Source organism: Peromyscus maniculatus, chromosome 8, assembly GCF_049852395.1.
Source record: "Peromyscus maniculatus bairdii isolate BWxNUB_F1_BW_parent chromosome 8, HU_Pman_BW_mat_3.1, whole genome shotgun sequence".
NCBI lineage: Eukaryota > Metazoa > Chordata > Mammalia > Rodentia > Cricetidae > Peromyscus > Peromyscus maniculatus.
In genome coordinates, this window is record NC_134859.1 from 65,992,628 (window position 1) to 66,011,581 (window position 18,954).

The 18,954-nt window shown below is 38.3% G+C and overlaps 1 protein-coding gene across 3 annotated transcripts in view; it reads left to right on the forward strand.

The window, feature by feature from the left end:
* Suz12 (SUZ12 polycomb repressive complex 2 subunit) overlaps positions 1-18,704 on the forward strand; it is a 44,355-nt gene extending 25,651 nt beyond the window's left edge. For all 3 annotated transcript variants that reach the window (XM_076542978.1, XM_006977537.4, XM_042282479.2), the window contains 10 exons: positions 2,120-2,351; positions 3,927-4,020; positions 5,757-5,862; positions 6,966-7,143; positions 9,440-9,531; positions 9,686-9,829; positions 10,517-10,674; positions 12,937-13,135; positions 14,001-14,080; positions 16,494-18,704. In XM_076542978.1, coding sequence (XP_076399093.1) covers positions 2,120-2,351; positions 3,927-4,020; positions 5,757-5,862; positions 6,966-7,143; positions 9,440-9,531; positions 9,686-9,829; positions 10,517-10,674; positions 12,937-13,135; positions 14,001-14,080; positions 16,494-16,839 — 1,629 coding nt within the window. In that variant the 3' untranslated portion in view covers positions 16,840-18,704. The remainder of the gene's footprint in view (positions 1-2,119; positions 2,352-3,926; positions 4,021-5,756; positions 5,863-6,965; positions 7,144-9,439; positions 9,532-9,685; positions 9,830-10,516; positions 10,675-12,936; positions 13,136-14,000; positions 14,081-16,493) is intronic.
* The last annotated feature ends 250 nt before the right edge of the window (positions 18,705-18,954 follow it).

Consider the following 18,954-nt stretch of genomic DNA (forward strand, 5'->3'; position numbering starts at 1 on the left):
TCTCTTTTATTAAAGGCAATAAAATTAATAATGGCTGCATGATAGGAATGGGTATTTCTTTCCAAAGAGGATATTAGTATGTCCAGTAGCACAAGAAAGGGTGATAGGGTTTTTTTGTTCCTATTTTTTCCAGTGCACCTATGTATCATTACATCTTAAACAGGACTTAAACTATATAGAATTCCTGCTGGAGATTTCTTCCATACGGTTTAAGGTGATGAGAAACTTAAAACTGCCAGAGTCATAACAGGAAGCAGATTGGATGATAGGAGGCACATAACATATGAAAAAGTAGTATATGTAAAGTTATTCAACTCCCATAAAAATTTATGATTAGCAGTAAAGTGAAATTTTAAAATACATTATTTATAAGGAAAAACTGTAGGTATAAGAGTGTGTCCTGTTTGTGTTTCAGAAAAAATAACAGTTGTAAGCATCTTCAAAGCATATACATACCCAATTGTTGATTTTTAGTCATTTGTGAAATGTAAGGCTTAGGATGTGGGTGAGACTTCCGATTTCTCATGTAGAGTAGAATTTTCTTTTTATCTGTAAATACAGATTTATTATTATTACTATTATTATTTATGGTTATTTTGACTGCCTGCGTATCTGTGCACCATATGCATGTGTGATACCTTAAGAGGCATCCCTAGATCTTGTGAACCACCATGTAGGTGCTGGGAATCAAACCTGGGTCTTCTGGAAGAGCAAGCAGCCAGTGTTAAGTTTCTGCTGAGCCATCTCCAGCCTGTTTTGTTTCGTTTAAAGAATTTACTAAGTTGGTTGTGGAAGCACATGCCTATGTTCTAAGTCAGGAGCATCAGAGCTATGCGGCCAACCTCCTGGACTGTCCTGTCTCCATAGTTACCACATGAGTTGCAGTATTTTTCTACTGTGCTCTCAGCATAATCAGTTATGGAGTAACTATTTCTCAGATGATTGCTGTCTTTCCTGTTAAAAAATATATAAATATATATAAAATAGATGTGGATTTACTGTTGTGTAACAATGGGGTTTATAGGTATCTTCTCTTTCTGATGCTCCCATTTGTTACATCAAATTTTAAAGGAAATGTTGAAGTTAGGGGATTTTAATATTTTAAGCATGCTACTAATTTCTCTCTCCTTTTTTTAGTTTTTTTTTTTTTTTGGAGACAGGGTTTCTGTGTAGTCCTGGCTGTCCTGGAACTCAGTATGTAGACCAGGCTGGCCTGGAACTCACAGAGATTCACCTTCCTCTACCTCCTAGAGCTTGCCCCACTACTGCCCAGGTTTTTTGTTTTGTTTGTCTTCTATTTTTTCTTTTTCTTTTTCCCCCAAGACAAAAGGTTTCTCTGTGTAACAGCCCTGGCTGTCCTGCAATTCAGTTTTGTATCCCAGGCTGGCCTTGAACTCATGGAGATCTTTCTGTCTTTTCTGCTGAGTGCTTGGAACCCAGGGACTCATGCCCTACTACTGACTTTATCACCAGCCCTTTAATCCTGTTTCTTTTTTCTTATATTTCTTATATTTCCAGTTATCTTGATTATATTTTAGGTTTTTATTATATTTACTTATTTTGAGGAAGAGTCTTAAAGTAGTCTGTGCTCCTCCAGCTCGCTATATAGTCCAATATGAGCTTGAATTTGTGATCCTCCACCTGTACCACCATACCTGTCAGTATAGTGCTTGGGATTGAGCCCAGCACTCATGCCTTTGTGCATACAGGGGAAATTCTCTACTAATGCACTACAATATCCCCAGTCTTTTTTTTTTTTTTTCTATATTGTTTTCCTAACTGCTTGTAGTTGAAGCAAAGCCTTGCACAGAGTAGACCACCATTCTAAGCCTACGTATTCCACATTTGTAATACAAATCTTGCAAATAACTAACAGCTAGATACTGGATATACTTTTCTCTCTCCTCATTATATTGTAGTAATCTTCCATTGCTTTAATATTGGGAATCTGCTTGTTCCAGTTTTATTTTTGCTTCACAATTTTCAGCAGTATGATTATTTTAACATGCCATTTGATAATCATGACTTATACCATATTTCCTATAACCGTGATTAGACGTTTTAATGTAATTAATCATTGCTTATGTATAAATGTAACTTATGAATCTTTACTTTGCAGGATGTAAGTTGTCCAATAAGGCAAGTTCCTACTGGTAAAAAGCAGGTGCCTTTGAATCCTGACCTCAATCAAACAAAACCAGGAAGTTTCCCATCCCTGGCAGTTTCCAGTAATGAATTTGAACCTAGTAACAGCCATATGGTGAAGTCTTACTCATTACTGTTTAGAGTAACTCGTCCAGGAAGAAGAGAATTTAACGGAATGATTAATGGAGAAACCAATGAAAATATTGGTAATTTTATTTCTATAATTTCACTAGATCTTATTATTGGATGTTAAAGTAGTCAGTGAAAATATTTGAATTAATATTTCTTCATAATATTTAGAATTGTGTATAAAGTAGTTCCTGTTTTTTTTTTTTTTTTAAATAACCTTGACTTTCTGTTGGGTGTGGTAGTTTGTGCCAGTAATCTAGTGCTCAGAAGACTGAGTCAGCAGAACACGAGTTTGACGCTAGCCTTGGCTGTAATGTAGCAAGACCCTATCTCAAAAACAAACCTTAAAATAATAGTAAAATAAATAAAACAACCCATACAACCTTGTTTCTTTCCAAAATTGGAAAGATTGTTATTCTATTGATATTTTGCTATCCTGGAGATTGACCTAGGGCCTTCCTCATGCTGGGTTTCTGCTCACTGCTTAGGTTAAACCTGACCTTTCCCTTTCTGTCTTCTGTCTCTCTGCCTACCTGCTTTTTTTCCTTCCCTTTTCTACTCTTCCTGCCACTCTTTCCCTTTCTTTATTTTTCTCTCACTTCTTACTTTCTTGCTTTTTTCCTTTTTCTCTTGGTACATGGTCTCACCATTGCCTAGGCTGGTCTTTAAACTGGACTCATGATCCTTCCAGCTCAGCTTTCAAAGTGCTGGGGACTAGAGTACATGCCATTGTACTGTCTTGAACTTGAGCAGTATAATACATATCACATTGATTCCTATACCCATTCCTTTATTCTAGCAGATCAGAATTCATCTTTGAGGTAATCATTCAGTTGATGTATAGATACCTACAATACGAAGATAATTTGTAGTACTATTCTCAGAAGGCTTACAGCCTAGTTTAGGGAGCGGAATGTGGAATAAATAATTGCATTGAAATGAGCAGCGGCAGAACAGGTATATGTGAAATACTGTTAAAAGTTATTATAAGGAACTGGAGCGATAGCTCATTGTAAACACTCTTAGAAGAGATTTATTGCTTTTCTAGATGATCCAGGTTTGTTTCCTCTCACCCACGTGGCAGTTAACTGCTGTCTATAACTCCATTTATAAAGGATCTGACATCTTCTGGCCACCATGGGCACTGTATGTACATGGTACACAAACATAAATGCTGCCCAAAGCACTCATAAAATATAAACAAATCTCTTTTTAAATTCTTATAATAGAACTCTGAGTAGTAATGAGAAGCTAGCCTAGCATGAGTCATCCCAAGCAAGTTAGCATTTGCAAATATGAGTTCTGATGGTCAATGATGTCAGGAAGTAAGGTCAGACCCAACTGAGTTGTACAGACCTATAGTCTCAGCACCCAGTAGACCAGTTGGAGTGAAAGCCAGCCAGTGCATGGCCATTTCCAGACTAGCTTTGGCTATATTATGAGATCATGTTATAGAGAAATAAAGATGGACATAATACATGTTAAAAATCCAAAGTTGACACAAATGAATCTAAATATTGAAACATTGTAATTTGTACCTCATTTGGATAAATGAAGCACATTTTACTTTGCAGCTTTAAAAGGGACCATATTTTGCAGGTGACACAGTTTCTTTCAAGTAATTGTTTTACAAAAAATTTTATTTAATTCAGATGTCAGTGAAGAAGTTCCAGCCAGAAGAAAACGAAATCGTGAAGATGGAGAAAAGACATTTGTTGCACAAATGACAGTGTTTGACAAAAACAGGTAATATTGATGGTCAAATGAGGCTTCCTTAGTGGTCTGTAAATGTTTTCATTCTGGAAGAGAGTAAGGTGATACTGCTTTTGTTTGTTTTCTTCTAATAAGTGAAAGAACAGATTTGCAAATACTGAATTTTTCTATTTATCATATATAGTAAGCAGTAAGCAGAGATAAGGAACTATGAGTTAACTCAGTTAAAATTTTTTATTCAAGCTGGGCGGTGGTGGCACACTCCTTTAATCCCAGCACATGGGAGGCAGAGGCAGGCGGATCTCTGAGTTTGAGGCCAGCCTGGGCTACAAAGCGAGTTCTAGGAAAAGCGCAAAAACTACACAGAAACCCTGTCTCGAAAAACCAAAAAAAAAAGGGGGGGGGGGATTTAGCTCAGTGGTAGAGCTCTTCCCTAGCAAGTGCAAGTTGCTGGGTTCGGTCCTCAGCTGGGGGGGGAGGAGGAGGGGGAGGTTTTGAGACCAGGGCTTGAGAGACAGCTCAGAGGTTAAGAGCACATACTGTTCTTATAAAGGAACTACTCTCCCAGAGGTCCTGAGTTCAATTCCCAGCAACCACATGGTGGCTCACAACCATCTGTAAATCTGGTTTACAGGTCTGGTTCCCTCTTCTGGCCTGCAGGCACACACACAGGCAGAACACTGGGTACATAAGTAAATAAATAATTAAATAATTAAAAAAAAAGTTTGAAACCAGCCTGATCTAAATAATAGTAAGACTATTCCAAACAAAAAGATTTACTAGGTGAACAGGAAGCCCCTGATGGACATGCTGTGTGCAGGTAAGTGGCTATCAGGCTGAAGCATAGCCAGGTGGAGATGAAGTATATGTTCAACTGGTTTAGTACAAAAATGAAACACACAAAGATAGCCAATGAGATAAAATGTTAAAAAAAAAAATGTTAAAAAAAAGGTAAAGGGTGTGTGGTTATTATCCAAATATTCTTTGAACTTTTCTATATATTTAAAATTTTTCACAATTAAACCATGAGGAAAAATTCATTTAGTTTCTTCTTAGCATTTTTCTTCATTAAAACAAAGACAAGTTTATTTCATACAAAGAGGTACACAGAATAAACAAGAAAACACATGTGCCCCTAGGTGCCCAGAACACAGTATCTGCACAAGTGAGGCCTAGTGCAGGTACGCCCCATTGTTTACCACTAGATTCCCCACTGCGTCCTGGTGTTTTGTTTTGTTCTTTCTTTTCTTTTTTTGTTTGGTTTTTCCCGACAGGGTTTCTCTGTGTAGCTTTGCTCCTTTCCTGGAACTCACTCTGTAGCCCAGGCTGGCCTCAAACTCACAGAGATCCTCCTGGCTACAGAGCGAGATACAGAAAAAGGCACAAAGCTGCATAGAGAAACCCTGTCTCAAAAAACCAAAATGTATGTGTGTGTGTGTGTGTGTGTGTATATATATATATATATAAACCCACAGAGCCAGTTTATACTTAATGCATAAAATAGGTTTTGAGACTTCAGGAATATCATATTTCAAATGGTTAAAAGTAATATCTCTAGCTACAGTAATAGAATTCTCTATATAGTTGTAATTGCTTTTTGTTAATGTTCCTTTTATCAGAGCTGGAATGTAGAAATTTTAAATCTTGCTGTGTATGTAAGGTAGTATACAATTTTAATGCTTTTTAGTGTACATCTGGAGTGTAGACTTTGTGTCCTTACAATAATAATACGCAGGTTACTTTTTTAAATATATGTGTTTATCTTACAGGCGTTTACAGCTTTTAGATGGGGAATATGAAGTAGCCATGCAGGAAATGGAAGAATGTCCAATAAGCAAGAAAAGAGCAACATGGGAGACTATTCTTGATGGGAAGGTATGCATGGTTTAGAAGGTTGAGCACACTTTAGTTGTCAGTTGTCAACTCTTTTTTTTGTTTGTTTGTTTGTTTGTTTTTCGAGACAGGGTTTCTCTGTGTAGTTTTGGTGCCTTTCCTGGATCTCACTCTGTAGACCAGACGGGCCTTGAACTCACAGAGATTCTCCTGGCTCTGCCCTGGCGTGCGCCGCCACCACCACCGCCCGGCCGTCAACTCTTATTTTGATTGATGTTTTCTTCCCTAAATGCAAATTTTATTGGAAATAAGGAGTCTTTGTTTTTGTTTTTTGACAATAAGCAATTATTTTAGTTTTTTGTGAGACAAGATGTTAGTATATAGCTCTGACTTTCCTAGAGCTCTCTGTAGACTATGTTGGTCTTAAAGGCACAAAGAACCCTCTGCCTCCCACCAAATGATGTATTAAATACATTGCACTACCACATTCGACACTTATCTAAACACCATGGTGTGCTCAGATCTCCAGGTTTGTTGTGAAGTGCATATTTGTTGTGGTTTCAAGACAGGGTTTTGGAGACTTGCTCTGTAGACCAGGCTGGCCTTGAACTCAAAGAGATCTGCCTCCTCTGCCTCCCAAGTACTGAGATTACAGGTGTGTACCACCACTGCCTGGCTGACAAATCTGAAATTCTGACTGTTATGTGTCATTGTTTCCATATAGTAATAAGTAGCTGCCACTTCATGTGCCTGAGCTTTCCATTTCCCCAATGATGACTTACCCCATACATTATTTGGCTATGCTTGGTGGGTTTTGTACTTTAAAAATAAATGTATTTGGCTGGAGGAGAGATGGTCCAGAAGTTAAGGGCGTGTACTGTTTCAGAGAATCTGCTTTCAGTTCTCAGCACCAATGTTGGGCTCAGAACTCCCAACTCTAGTGTGTCTCATACTCTGGCTTTCTTTGGCACTGCACTGGAAGCCCATTTGCACAGGTGTGCACATGTGCATATACATAATATAAAAAGTTGTGTTGGTTTTTAATAAATTCACATTGATATATTACAATGAATATTTCTCATTCCTGCAATATCTTTGAAGTCGTCATAACTCTTCCATATTCTTTTGTTTGTTTCTTTGTTTAGAGGCTGCCTCCATTTGAAACATTTTCTCAGGGACCTACATTGCAATTCACTCTTCGTTGGACAGGAGAAACCAATGATAAGTCTACAGCTCCTGTTGCCAAGCCTCTTGCCACTAGAAATTCAGAGAGCCTCAATCAGGAAAATAAACCTGGTTCAGTTAAACCTGCACAAACTATTGGTAAAAACACCATTGCTCTCCAAATAGTAGTTTCAATGTTATATGCTTTAGAGTATCTCAGTTGTATTTTTGTTGCATGTATTATTCAGGAAATACTATTTGGCTTATTAAGTTGTTGTATTAGCTATGATAAATTAGAATTTGCCTATATTGAATGTAAAGTTCTATGTTAAAGTACTGTTTAATCCCTTTTCGAGAGCCCTTGTGGTGGATGTTTTGGGAATTCCACTTTGTCTTTAACATTTCAGAAGTATGATGGTATGTTTATCATATATAACACCTTAGGGTGGGTCTGTAAAGATCCTTGTGTCAATTTAGAACAAAATTTTCCACTAATTTGCCTCAGATAAGAAAATGATTGGTTTTCAATGTATTATTAAAATGTAAATGTGTTGCCGGGCTGTGGTGGCGCACGCCTTTAATCCCAGCACTCGGGAGGCAGAGGCAGGCGGATCTCTGTGAGTTCGAGGCCAGCCTGGGCTACCAAGTGAGTTCCAGGAAAGGCGCAAAGCTACACAGAGAAACCCTGTCTCGAAAAATCAAAAAAAAAAAAAAAAAAAATGTAAAAGTATTGGGTTGCATAGAGTATTTGCCTAGCATACACAAGGCCCTGGGCTTAATCCCTGGTACTACAATTAAAGAATGTGTACAGATAGAACCAGAGCTTTGCTGTATTCAGTCCTGACTTGAGGTGTTTTAGATCAGTTTAATAAGAACACTGCCCCTGATGTTGGAGCATCTAGTTACTTTTATCTGAGGAGGGAAAGTTTCTCTCTGACATTGCATGATCATGTGCATCTGTTATGTGCAGGTGACTGTAAAAATGAGAGATAGTAGTGACTTGTTCTAATGCCTTTAATGCCAGCGCTTGGGAGGCCTTCTGGGGGTCATAGTGAGCCCCTGTCTGCTTGCTGTGCAAGCCTGTCAACGTGGATTGATTCTCAAATCCCATGTGGTGAGAAGAAAAATGACTCCTGAGAGTTGTCCTCTGGCTTCCACATATGTAGCCTGGTACTTGAGTGTTAAACTCACTGTACACAAAGATAATAAATAAAACTTATAAGCTATAAAAGAAATGACCTCTGCCATGGAAAACATTTGCTGAGTAATTTGTAATTTGAGCACTTTTCAAAATATTCTTAAGCTAGTGAAATGGGTAAAAGAATCACAAGAGAGATGGCTTAGTGGTTAGGAACACTGACTGCTCTTCTAGAGGACTTGGGTTCAATTCTTGGCACTCACATGGCAGCTCACAACTGTAACTTCAAGATCTGACACCCTCATTCAGACATACATGCAGAAAACACCAATAAACATAAAATAAATAATTTTTAAAAAATCACAGGGAAACTAAAACAGAACTTTATGACAGAATTGTATGTGTGGGATCATTCGTTTTGTTACACAAACACTAAATTAATTTTTCATTAAGTCTGAAGAAATAGACTAAAATCTTGAAGGATGATTATTTTTGGAGTTTGGATTGAATATAAAACCATCAGTTTTCACTCTCTAATAAGGGAGCTTTTAGAGGATGACTTCTTGCTATTTTGCATCAACAACCAGTCAGGGCTAGGTTTGTATAGCTCTGTGACATCAGTGAATGGCATGTGTGAGGGAGGGCCTGAATTCAACCACAGCACCACCTAAAAACAAAACAAAAAACCCCTCTTTACTTTGAAGTATTTAAAAACTTTGTGGTGACTGCATAGAATTATTTGGGGTTATTTTTATTATGGTTTAGGATAACAAAGGATGGGCCAGGTATGGCAGTGCACACTTTTAATCCCAGCACTTGGGAGGCAGAGACACACAGATCTTTGTGAGTTACAAGTCCAATCTGGTCTAAGTGAGTTCCATGATAGCCAGGACTCTTGTTACACAGAGAAACTTGTCTTGAAAAAAAAAAAAAGGAGTCCTTAATGGGTGGTGACAAACTCTCTGAGGTTGAGGCCAGCTTGGTCAACAGAGTAATACCTGATTATTGATCAAATATTAAATAATGTTTTCCTAATACATCTTTCATTATCACTGTTAAGAACAGAAATACCAGCCGGGCGGTGGTGGCATATGCCTTTAATCCCAGCACTGGGAGGCAGAGCCAGGCGAATATCTGTGAGTTCGAGGCCAGCCTGATCTCCAAAGGGAGTTCCAGGGAAGGCGCAAAGCTACACAGAAAAACCCTTTCTCAAAAAACCAAAAGAAAAACACAGTTATAAATTTTTGTTCAATAATATTGGAAAGATACTTTATAGAAGAGAGTCTTTACATCAAATAAGCAGGTTTATATTTTCAGCTGTTAAGGAGACACCGACGACAGAGCTGCAGACAAGGAAAGAAAAGGATACTTCAAATGAAAATCGCCAGAAATTAAGAATATTTTATCAGGTAAACACAACTGACTGGTTCATTTTAAGTAATTGTGAAATACAGTTTTGTATGTTATATCTGAATATTTTTCACGTTAAACTGTTTTTAGAGATGATAATGAAACAGTGCTTAGAAATGTGCAAGTTGTGAGCTTGATGTTTTTTGTTTTTAGTTCCTTTATAATAATAATACAAGACAACAGACAGAAGCCAGAGATGACCTGCACTGCCCTTGGTGCACTCTCAACTGCCGTAAGCTGTATAGTCTACTCAAGCATCTAAAACTCTGCCACAGCAGGTTTATCTTCAATTATGTAGTAAGTAGGTTTTTTGATTGCTTACCAATAGTACACATCATACCTAGGACCACCTTAAAGAAAGTGCACTTTGCATGAAAATAGTGGAGCATCTGCCTAGATCACATTGGGTGATTTTTTATTGTATTTATGTTGAATAGTAGTAAATATTTGTATATACCATAAATTCATTGAATATAGTTAAGAGGAATTTCCTCCTTGGTTGAGAAAGAAATAGTTTGTGCAAAGTCACCAGACCAATAAATGAGTTCTGTAAGATTTTAATTTACTTTTTTTGTGGTTTTTTGTTTTGTTTTGTTTTTCCAGACTGGGTTTCTCTGTGTAGCTTTGGCACCTTTCCTGGAACTCTCTCTAGACCAGGCTGGCTTTGAACTCACAGAGATACGCCTGGCTTAATTTATTTTTTGTAGGGTTTTGTTTTTGTTTTTTGAAAGCAGGCCTTATCTGTAGCTAGACTGCCCTGTCTTCCTTCTTCTGGGGATTGCATGTGGAGCCACCGTGCCTGGCCTGCATTTTTTTTTTTTAAGTCTTATGGTATGTGTTCTATCAAGCTGATAATGTTTGTCTTATTTTAGTTTTCAAAACATTAAGAACCTAATAGCTGTATTTTAATTAAATTGGAAGAATATATGTTTAGAATAGGATTATTAATATTTTCTTAAACACCCTGTTTTTTGTTTTTTATAGTATCATCCAAAAGGTGCTAGGATAGATGTCTCTATCAATGAGTGTTATGATGGCTCCTATGCAGGAAATCCTCAGGATATTCATCGCCAACCTGGATTTGCTTTTAGTCGAAATGGACCAGTAAAGAGAACACCTATCACACACATTCTTGTGTGCAGGTAGGCAGAAAGCTTATACTCGGAATTTTATTTGTGATTGATTCTATTGTGTTGTCGGGGGAGGGGGGTTCTCCCACTGTGTGGGTCCCAGGGATTAATTGAGGCAGTCAGGATAGGCAGCTTATGCCCTGCTTTTATTGATGTAGAATAGCAGAGGATCCAGAAAAGGCTGGTGTTTGGGTAGGAATGTGTCAGTATTAAGTCTCTGAAGTAGTACACTATTTCATAACCCTTCTAGACCCTGTTTCTACCAGGTTTTTTCTCTTTTACTTTGAACTTTCCCAAGTTTTATCGTTTGTGTGCTGCTGAGGATTAAGCTTGGGGCTGTGTACATGCTAGACAGCACTCTATTGATGTAACCTGTTTTTCAAGTTTTTAGCATTTAATCAGTCTATCTAGAGAGATTTTCTTTTTTCCCAAGACTGCTGTGTAGCCCTGACAGTTCTGGAACTCACTCTGTAGACCAAGTTGTCCTTGAACTCAGAGATCTGCCTGCCTCTGCCTCCCAAGTGCTGAGATTGAAGACGTGCGCCACCATGGTGGCTGGCATTTATTTACTAATGTTGCTACTCCTTCATTGTATTGTGGACTTCGAGAATTCTGTACATTGGGAATGGAGAGATGGCTCGAGGTTAAAATCAGTTGCACTGCAGAGGACCCAGATCTGTGTGTACATACATACGAACCTGCCGAAAAAGGACAGTATGAAATGTAAATGATTCTATTCCTGTCATTTTATCCTAAGAGAGTTGACATTATTTCTCCCTTCATTGAGCTTTATAAACACATAGTAGTGGTGAGTTTGAAACAGCAGATTTCACTACTGTGATGAAAGATGCATCTTTGTAAAACCTAAAAAGCAATCAGCCATTAGTGATGCATGCCTTTACTCCCAAGCACTTGGGAGGCAGAGGCAAGTGGATCTCATGAGTTCAAGGCCAGCCTGGTCTACATAATGAGTTTAGAATAAATACTTGGCTCAACCATCAAAGACTAGGCTCACAACCAAAATAATATAAATATTATACTGAACAATTCTGATACATAATATTAATTATTTTTGAGACAGTTTTGCTCTGTAATACCCTGGAATTTATGTCTAAGTAAATACCAAGTAAATGTGGGTGCCCAAGACCCCAGAAGATGGTGTCCGGTCCCCTGGATCTAGAAATAGGTAGTTGTGATCTAGATGTAGATGTTGGGATCTGATCTTGGATTTTCTGCGTGTACACTTAACCACTGAAGCATTTCTACATCTCACTCAAATGTTTTTTGTTGTTGTTTTGTTGTGGCTGGGGTTTTTTTTTTTTATTGTTTTGTTTTTGTTTTTGTTTTTAGAGATGGGGTTTCTCTGTGTAGCCCTGGCTGCCCTGGAACTCACAGTCTAGACCAGGCTGGCCTGGAAGAACTCACAGATATCCACCTGGCCCTTGTATACATTTTTAACCTTTTTTTTTTTTTTTTTTTTTTAAGTTCATTTTTCAGACCCAGAAACATACTTTTGTCTGTTGTATGATATTTTTGTTTGTGTTTTGACAAATAAAGCTTGCCTGGAGATAAATAGAAGCAGAGTAGCCAGCCACTAGAGAGACTTGGGAGGAAGAAGCAGGAAGGCCACCCTGGGCTATACAAGATTGAACCAGTCTAAAAGATAAACTGAACTGGGTGGTGGTGGTGGTACACGCCCTAATCCCAGCACTAGGGAGGTAGAGACAGACAGGAATAGAGAGTGGGTGGAGACAGGATACCCAGCCCTTTCAGTCAGGATTCCTAGAGGTAAGTCTCGCTTATGGCTGCTGCTCTTTGAAACTTTGATGTTTAATATATAGTATGAGGGCTATCTATAGTTTAGGCTTTGATCTCTAATTCTTGTGGGGGCAAAAAAGCAAAATTGTCTTTGTCCATTTTGCATTGTATATTGAAAGAAAACACGGCTGGAGAGATGGCTCAGTGGTTAAGAGCACTGGCTGCTCTTCCAGAGGACCCAAGTTCAATTCCCAGCACCCACATGGCAGCTCACAACTGTCTGTGACTCCAGTTCTAGGAGATCCAACAGCCTCACACAGACATACAGGAAGGCAAAAACACTAATGCATATAAAATAAAAATTAAAAAAGAAAAAAAACAGTATGAAGGGATGCTGCCTCAAGTGTTAATGATTTTTGTTTTATAAAGTAGAATATTTTAGATCTTGGCTTATATTTAGTATTTTATGGGTGTAGAAGTTGTTGTCTTGTATCAGCATTGATTTCTTTTCACTAGGCCAAAACGAACAAAAGCAAGCATGTCGGAGTTTCTTGAATCTGAAGATGGAGAAGTAGAACAGCAAAGAACATACAGTAGTGGCCACAATCGTCTCTATTTCCACAGTGATACCTGCTTACCTCTCCGGCCACAAGAAATGGAAGTAGATAGTGAAGATGAAAAAGATCCAGAATGGCTGAGAGAAAAAACGATTACTGTAATTACCACTATTTTCCTCCTTCTCAGCAATGTTAATACAAGTTTTGTAACTATTTCATTTAAAAAGTTATTTGAATATGGAAAATTTTATTTTCCTTGTGTGAGTTTGTATTGGGTACTTTGATTTTTTTTTTTTTATTCCTATTTTGAAGCTTAGGATTTCCTTTTTCTTTTTTTTTTTTAAGATCTATTTATTTATTATGTATACAGTGTTCTGCCTACATGTATGTCTACAGGCCAGAAGAGGGCACCAGATCTCATTACAGATGGTTGTGAGCCACCATGTGGTTGCTGGGGATTGAACTCAGGACCTCTGGAAGAGCAGTCAGTGCTGTTTACCTCTGAGCCATCTCTCCAGCACAGGATTTCCTTTCTAAGATAACTGCTTAAGTAAAAGTTGGTTTTAAGAGATGCTGCCAGGCCGGCGGTGGTGGTGCACACCTTTAATCCCAGCACTCAGGAGGCAGAGCCAGGTGAATCTCTGTGAGTTCAGGCCAGCCTGGTATACAAAGTGAGTTGCAGGAAAGGCGCAAACCTACACAGAGAAACCCTGTCTCAAAAAACCAAAAATAGATGTGATAGGTAGAGGCAGGTGGGTTAAATTTGAGGACAGCCTTGTCTGCTACATATTTCTAGGACAGCCAGGACACAGGAGAGAGACTGACAGTGGTGGCACAGGCCTTTAATCCCAGCACTTGGGAGGCCGACCTGGTCTGCAGAATGAGTTTCAGAACAGCCAAGGCTACGCAGAAACCCTGTCTGCTATTTTTGAGTTCCAAAACATTCTTCTAGTTTGACAGCCTGTTTTTCTTAGAAATATCATTTATGTTACATGTGTAATAGTATTTTTCTTTCTCTTTCAGCAAATTGAAGAGTTTTCTGATGTGAATGAAGGAGAGAAAGAAGTAATGAAACTGTGGAATCTCCATGTCATGAAGCATGGGTAGAGTGTTTCTGTTCCATTACTTCGTTCGTTTTGCTGCTTCTCATTCTGAGTCTGTCCAGTATTTTAGTTAGTTATTGTTTTATGTGTATGGCTGTTTTGTCAGTATGTATGTATGTCTGTGTTACCCCTGTGTGCCCAATGCCTCCAGAGGCCAAAAGAGGGTGTCTGGCCCCTTGGAACTGGAGTTAGATGGTTGTAAACTGCCTTGTGGGTGCTGGGAATTGAACCCAGGTCCTCTAGAAGAAGAACAAGTGCTCTTAACCACTGAGAAATCTCTTCAATACTCATCTCCCTTTTGTTTTGAGGCAATGCCTCATGTAGCTTAGGTGAGCTTTGAACTCCCTATAAAGCTAGGATGACTTTTAATCCTTATACTTCTGCCTCCATGCTACAACTATAGGTGTGCAGTGTCATGTGTGGCTCACCTTTCATGATTATTATTACTATTATGTTGATGTTAACACACACAGGATGCACTGTTCACATGTGGAGATCCTTTGGGAATTAATTGTCTCTTCTATTGTAGACTCAAAGAGCACAGCACAAGTGCTTGTCCACTGGGCCATCTCCTGTCCCCCTTTTTAAGTAGACAAGAAGATCAATTTTTGGGGTTTTGTTTTCTTTTTGAGACAACATCTCTCTACATACATACCCCTGGCTATCCTGTAGCTCACTTTGTAGATCGGGCTATCCTCAAACTCACAAAAGATTTGCCTGCCTCAGCTTCCCAAGTGCTGGGATTAGGCATGCACCACCACACCATCAAAGATTTTTTTTTTTTTTTTTTTTGAGACAGGGTTTCTCTGTGTAGCTTTGCGCCTTTCCTGGGACTCACTCTGTAGCCCAGGCTGGCCTCAAACTCACAGAGATCCACCTGGCTCTGCCTCCCAAGTGCTGGGATTAAAGGCGTGTGCCACCACTGCGCGGCGATCATTTTTTCTTTAGTGCCTTGCCTGCAAAGATTGCAGGGGTTGTGGTAATGATAGGTGAATCACCTGCCAGAATTTTAAACTATTACTTTAGATATGTGTCCTAAATAATACCCTCATCCAAAAATATATTGACTATGAATTATCTAATGATGCTCAGAGTACTGCATAAGGGGCCTTGGGACTCTTTTAAGTATTTTTGATGCATCAGTTTAATACTAGTTGAGTTGAACACTAATATACTGTAACTTTCTATGCGGGCATAATAATCCTAAAAGCTTAACAAAACATGTCATTACCTTGTTTGGTTGTTTATTGAGGTTGGGGCTCATATACCAGAGGCTAGACCTGAACTCATGTTCCTCCTATACTCTGGGATCATGGGTGTGTACTACCTTGCTCAGCTTCTTTACATTTTTCCAGACACAGGATCTCAGTATGTTTTCCTGGGTGATCTTAAACTCGTGGGTTCAACCCATTCTCTCCCTTTTTATTTTTTATTCTTTTAAAGAGATTTACGATATGTGCATGCATGTGTGTGTTTGCCTCTAGAGGCCAAAAGATCAGATCCCTGGAGCTGAATTACCTGTGGTTGTGATCCACCTCACATGGTGCTGGGAACCAAACTCAAGTCCTGTGTAGGAGCAGCAAATGCTCTTAACCACTGAGTGCCTCCTCCCATCCCTTTGACTCGGCATCCCAGATAGCTAAAACTATGGGCATGTGCCACCATCCTTGATTCCTTTTTTCCTTTTTATTGCCACGGAATACAAAAATAATATATGCTTAAAAATTGTAAGGTGTAGGGTACAAGCCCGCTAACCTTAGACAGTCTCTGAAATGGATAAAAACATGAAAGAACCCACGCCCCATAGATGGCCTGACCCATACACATACAATGATAGAAATGTTTTCTTGAGAAATGAAGGAGTGGAGAAATGACTCCTCAGTGACTAAGAGCACAGCATCCAGGTTAATTCCCATCACCCACATGTGGATCACAGCTGTCTGTAATTCCAGGTACATACAGGGTACACATGCAGGCAAAACATCCATATACAGTTAAGAAAATAGAAATTGGATTAAATGTGTTTTCCTTTTTTTCTTGATATGCCTATTTCAAAATGTAATTTTAGACTGGGAAATGATCTTAAGTAGATGGCTTGTGTATATTGTACAAGGCTCATCCCTCACACCACAGAAGTCATGGTTCTAGTCAGGTTACTTTGATTTATGTTTCAGTTCCCTGACCCAAGCCTGTAAGTATGACGGCCACTGAGGCTGGTTAAAGTCTATTTAGATCATGTTTCTTAATATTCTAAAATACCTGGCTCAATCATGGTTGAAAATTTCATGTCTTGCTGGTGACTTTGTACGAAGTCGTTTGCTAAGCTTGAGTGTGTTTGTCATGTTACACTTTGCTTATCTCTGTTTTCATAAAAGATCTGTATCACTATTAATGCTTTGTTTTTCTTGAATAGATTTATTGCTGACAATCAAATGAATCATGCCTGTATGCTGTTTGTAGAAAATTATGGACAGAAAATAATTAAGAAGAATTTATGTCGAAACTTCATGCTTCATCTAGTCAGCATGCATGACTTTAATCTTATTAGCATAATGTCAATAGATAAAGCGGTTACCAAGCTCCGGGAAATGCAGCAAAAACTAGAAAAAGGAGAATCTGCAACCCCTGCAAATGAAGAAATAACTGAGGAACAAAACGGGACAGCAAATGGATTCAGTGAAACTAACTCAAAAGAGAAAGCTTTGGAAACAGATGGTGTCTCAGGGGTTCCAAAACAGAGCAAGAAACAAAAACTCTGAGATCTATCCCCCGTGTTGTGGACAAACACTGAAATTGCTTCTAGGGAATTCAGCCTCTGAGAAGAGTTGTGGTTTTAGGTTGGTTGGTTTTTAATCATGGATTCGGAACAGGCAGTGTTAGAAGAAGTCAGTGATTTCAGCGTGGAGGGTCTGTGGGTCGGCTTCACTTCATCTCACATGCTCGTCAGCTTTAGTGATGTCAGCTGTAACAGTCATCTTATGAAATACAGTGGGCTAATCTAGAAATTTCACACCTAAATTATAATGCTTTTTGTATTTGTGACTGGCTGTTTTTTGGCTTTGTAATTATGAGATGTTTTCTGGGGCGGGGAGGTTGGGGTATAATTCCCTCTTAGAATTGGAGGATTTTTGTGAAATTGTTACGTTGACACTTTTCCCAGAAGTTGACCCTTGATTTTGAAATCATTTCTACATTTGGAATGGAAAGTTACAATGCAAGTTCTGCATCAGTTCATGTTGCAATTTTAAAGTAGCGCCTATTCATCTGCCTATTGCAAATGACATTAACTCTCCAGGTAGACCATTCGGTGTCATGTGCATTGATGAAGTTACCATTTGTTTTTCAAGTGGATAATTTTAGTGCTCACTTACCCAGTATATTTTTTTACTTGAACACGTTTTTTAGTTTTTCTAAGTTTTTTGTTTTCAATTAGGTAATCCCATGGAAATCCTCCTGTGCACATCTTTGCAGTAGGAGTGTAAAGCAAGAAAACAGTTGGAGATTTTATAAGATGCCACTTTGTGGGGGGGGGTATCCCTGAGAATGAACCAGTCCTTACACCTTGCCTTCTTTTGATGTACTTTATGATTTACCCAATGTCAATAAGCTGACTTGAATTGTTTTGAGAAATTTTTCCTGTGTTGTGTGTTTTATGCACATTTTTGTGGTTGGATTTTCTCCAACAGAAAGTGGTTTCACTACTGGCATATTATTAATAGGCACCAATAGATTTTTATTCCAACTCCAAGCACTGTGGTTGAATGACATCACCTCAATTTTTTATTATCCTTTAAAGATATTGCATTTTCATATTCTTTATTTATAAAGGATCAATGCTGCTGTAAATACTGGTATTTTTAATGTTTTAATTTCATTCCACCACCATCAGATGCAGTTCCCTGTTTTGTTTAGTGAAGGGACACAAGCTTTCTCATGGTGTCTTCAGAGATTTATAAATGTAAATACTGATTTGGCTGGTCTTTACGATGTGTTTAACTGTGAGGCTATTTAAATAGTGTGGATGTGGTTTGTCATCCAGTATTAAGTTCCTAGTTACTGGTTTTTGTGTTTAAAATATAGGGAAGAGGGAACTGCAGTGTTCACTGCAGACTCCCTGGCTGGGAAGCTCTCCTCCTGACTTCACTGAGCTCTCGTTTGGCCTCTGGGTGTGGGTTCTGAGCATTTCTCTTGGGCTTTAATTTGCTAAAGCTGTGCACATATGTTAAAAAAAAAAATAGATTATTTTAGGGAAGATGTAGATGTAGAATTATTGCTTATGTCATTTCTTAAGCAGTTATGCTCTTAATGCTTAAAAGAAGGCTAGCATTGTTTGCACAAAAAAAATTGGTGATTTCCCTCCCTGAATAGTAATGAAATTACTTTGAGTAAACTTTTTATGTCATCTTATAATAAAAGCTGAAAAGTCCCTTTGTTTCTATTTATAAAAAAAAGCTTTTCTATATGTACCCTTGATAACAGATTTTGAAGAAATCATGTAAGATGATAAAGCATTTGAATGGTACAATAGATGTAAAAAAAATTCAGTTTAAAAGAAACGTTTGTTTTTACATTAAATGTTTATTTGAAATCAAATGATTTTGTACATAAAGTTCAATAATATAAAGCTGTATTCTGCTTTTCTTCATTCATGGTCTGCATGTGTACATTTAGGTTTTTGCTTAGATAGCTTAGGAAGGATCCAGAAAAGTATATTGGGTTGATGGAAGAGCTAACAGTGAATCGGGGAAAGAAAAAAAAAAATCTGTCAATATTCACAGCGGTAGACTGTCATTGACAGTGGTCTGTATGTGCTGAGCATGGTGTGGACCTGGAGCCTAGCCTGTGCTATTATCTCTATTGAGATAATTCATATA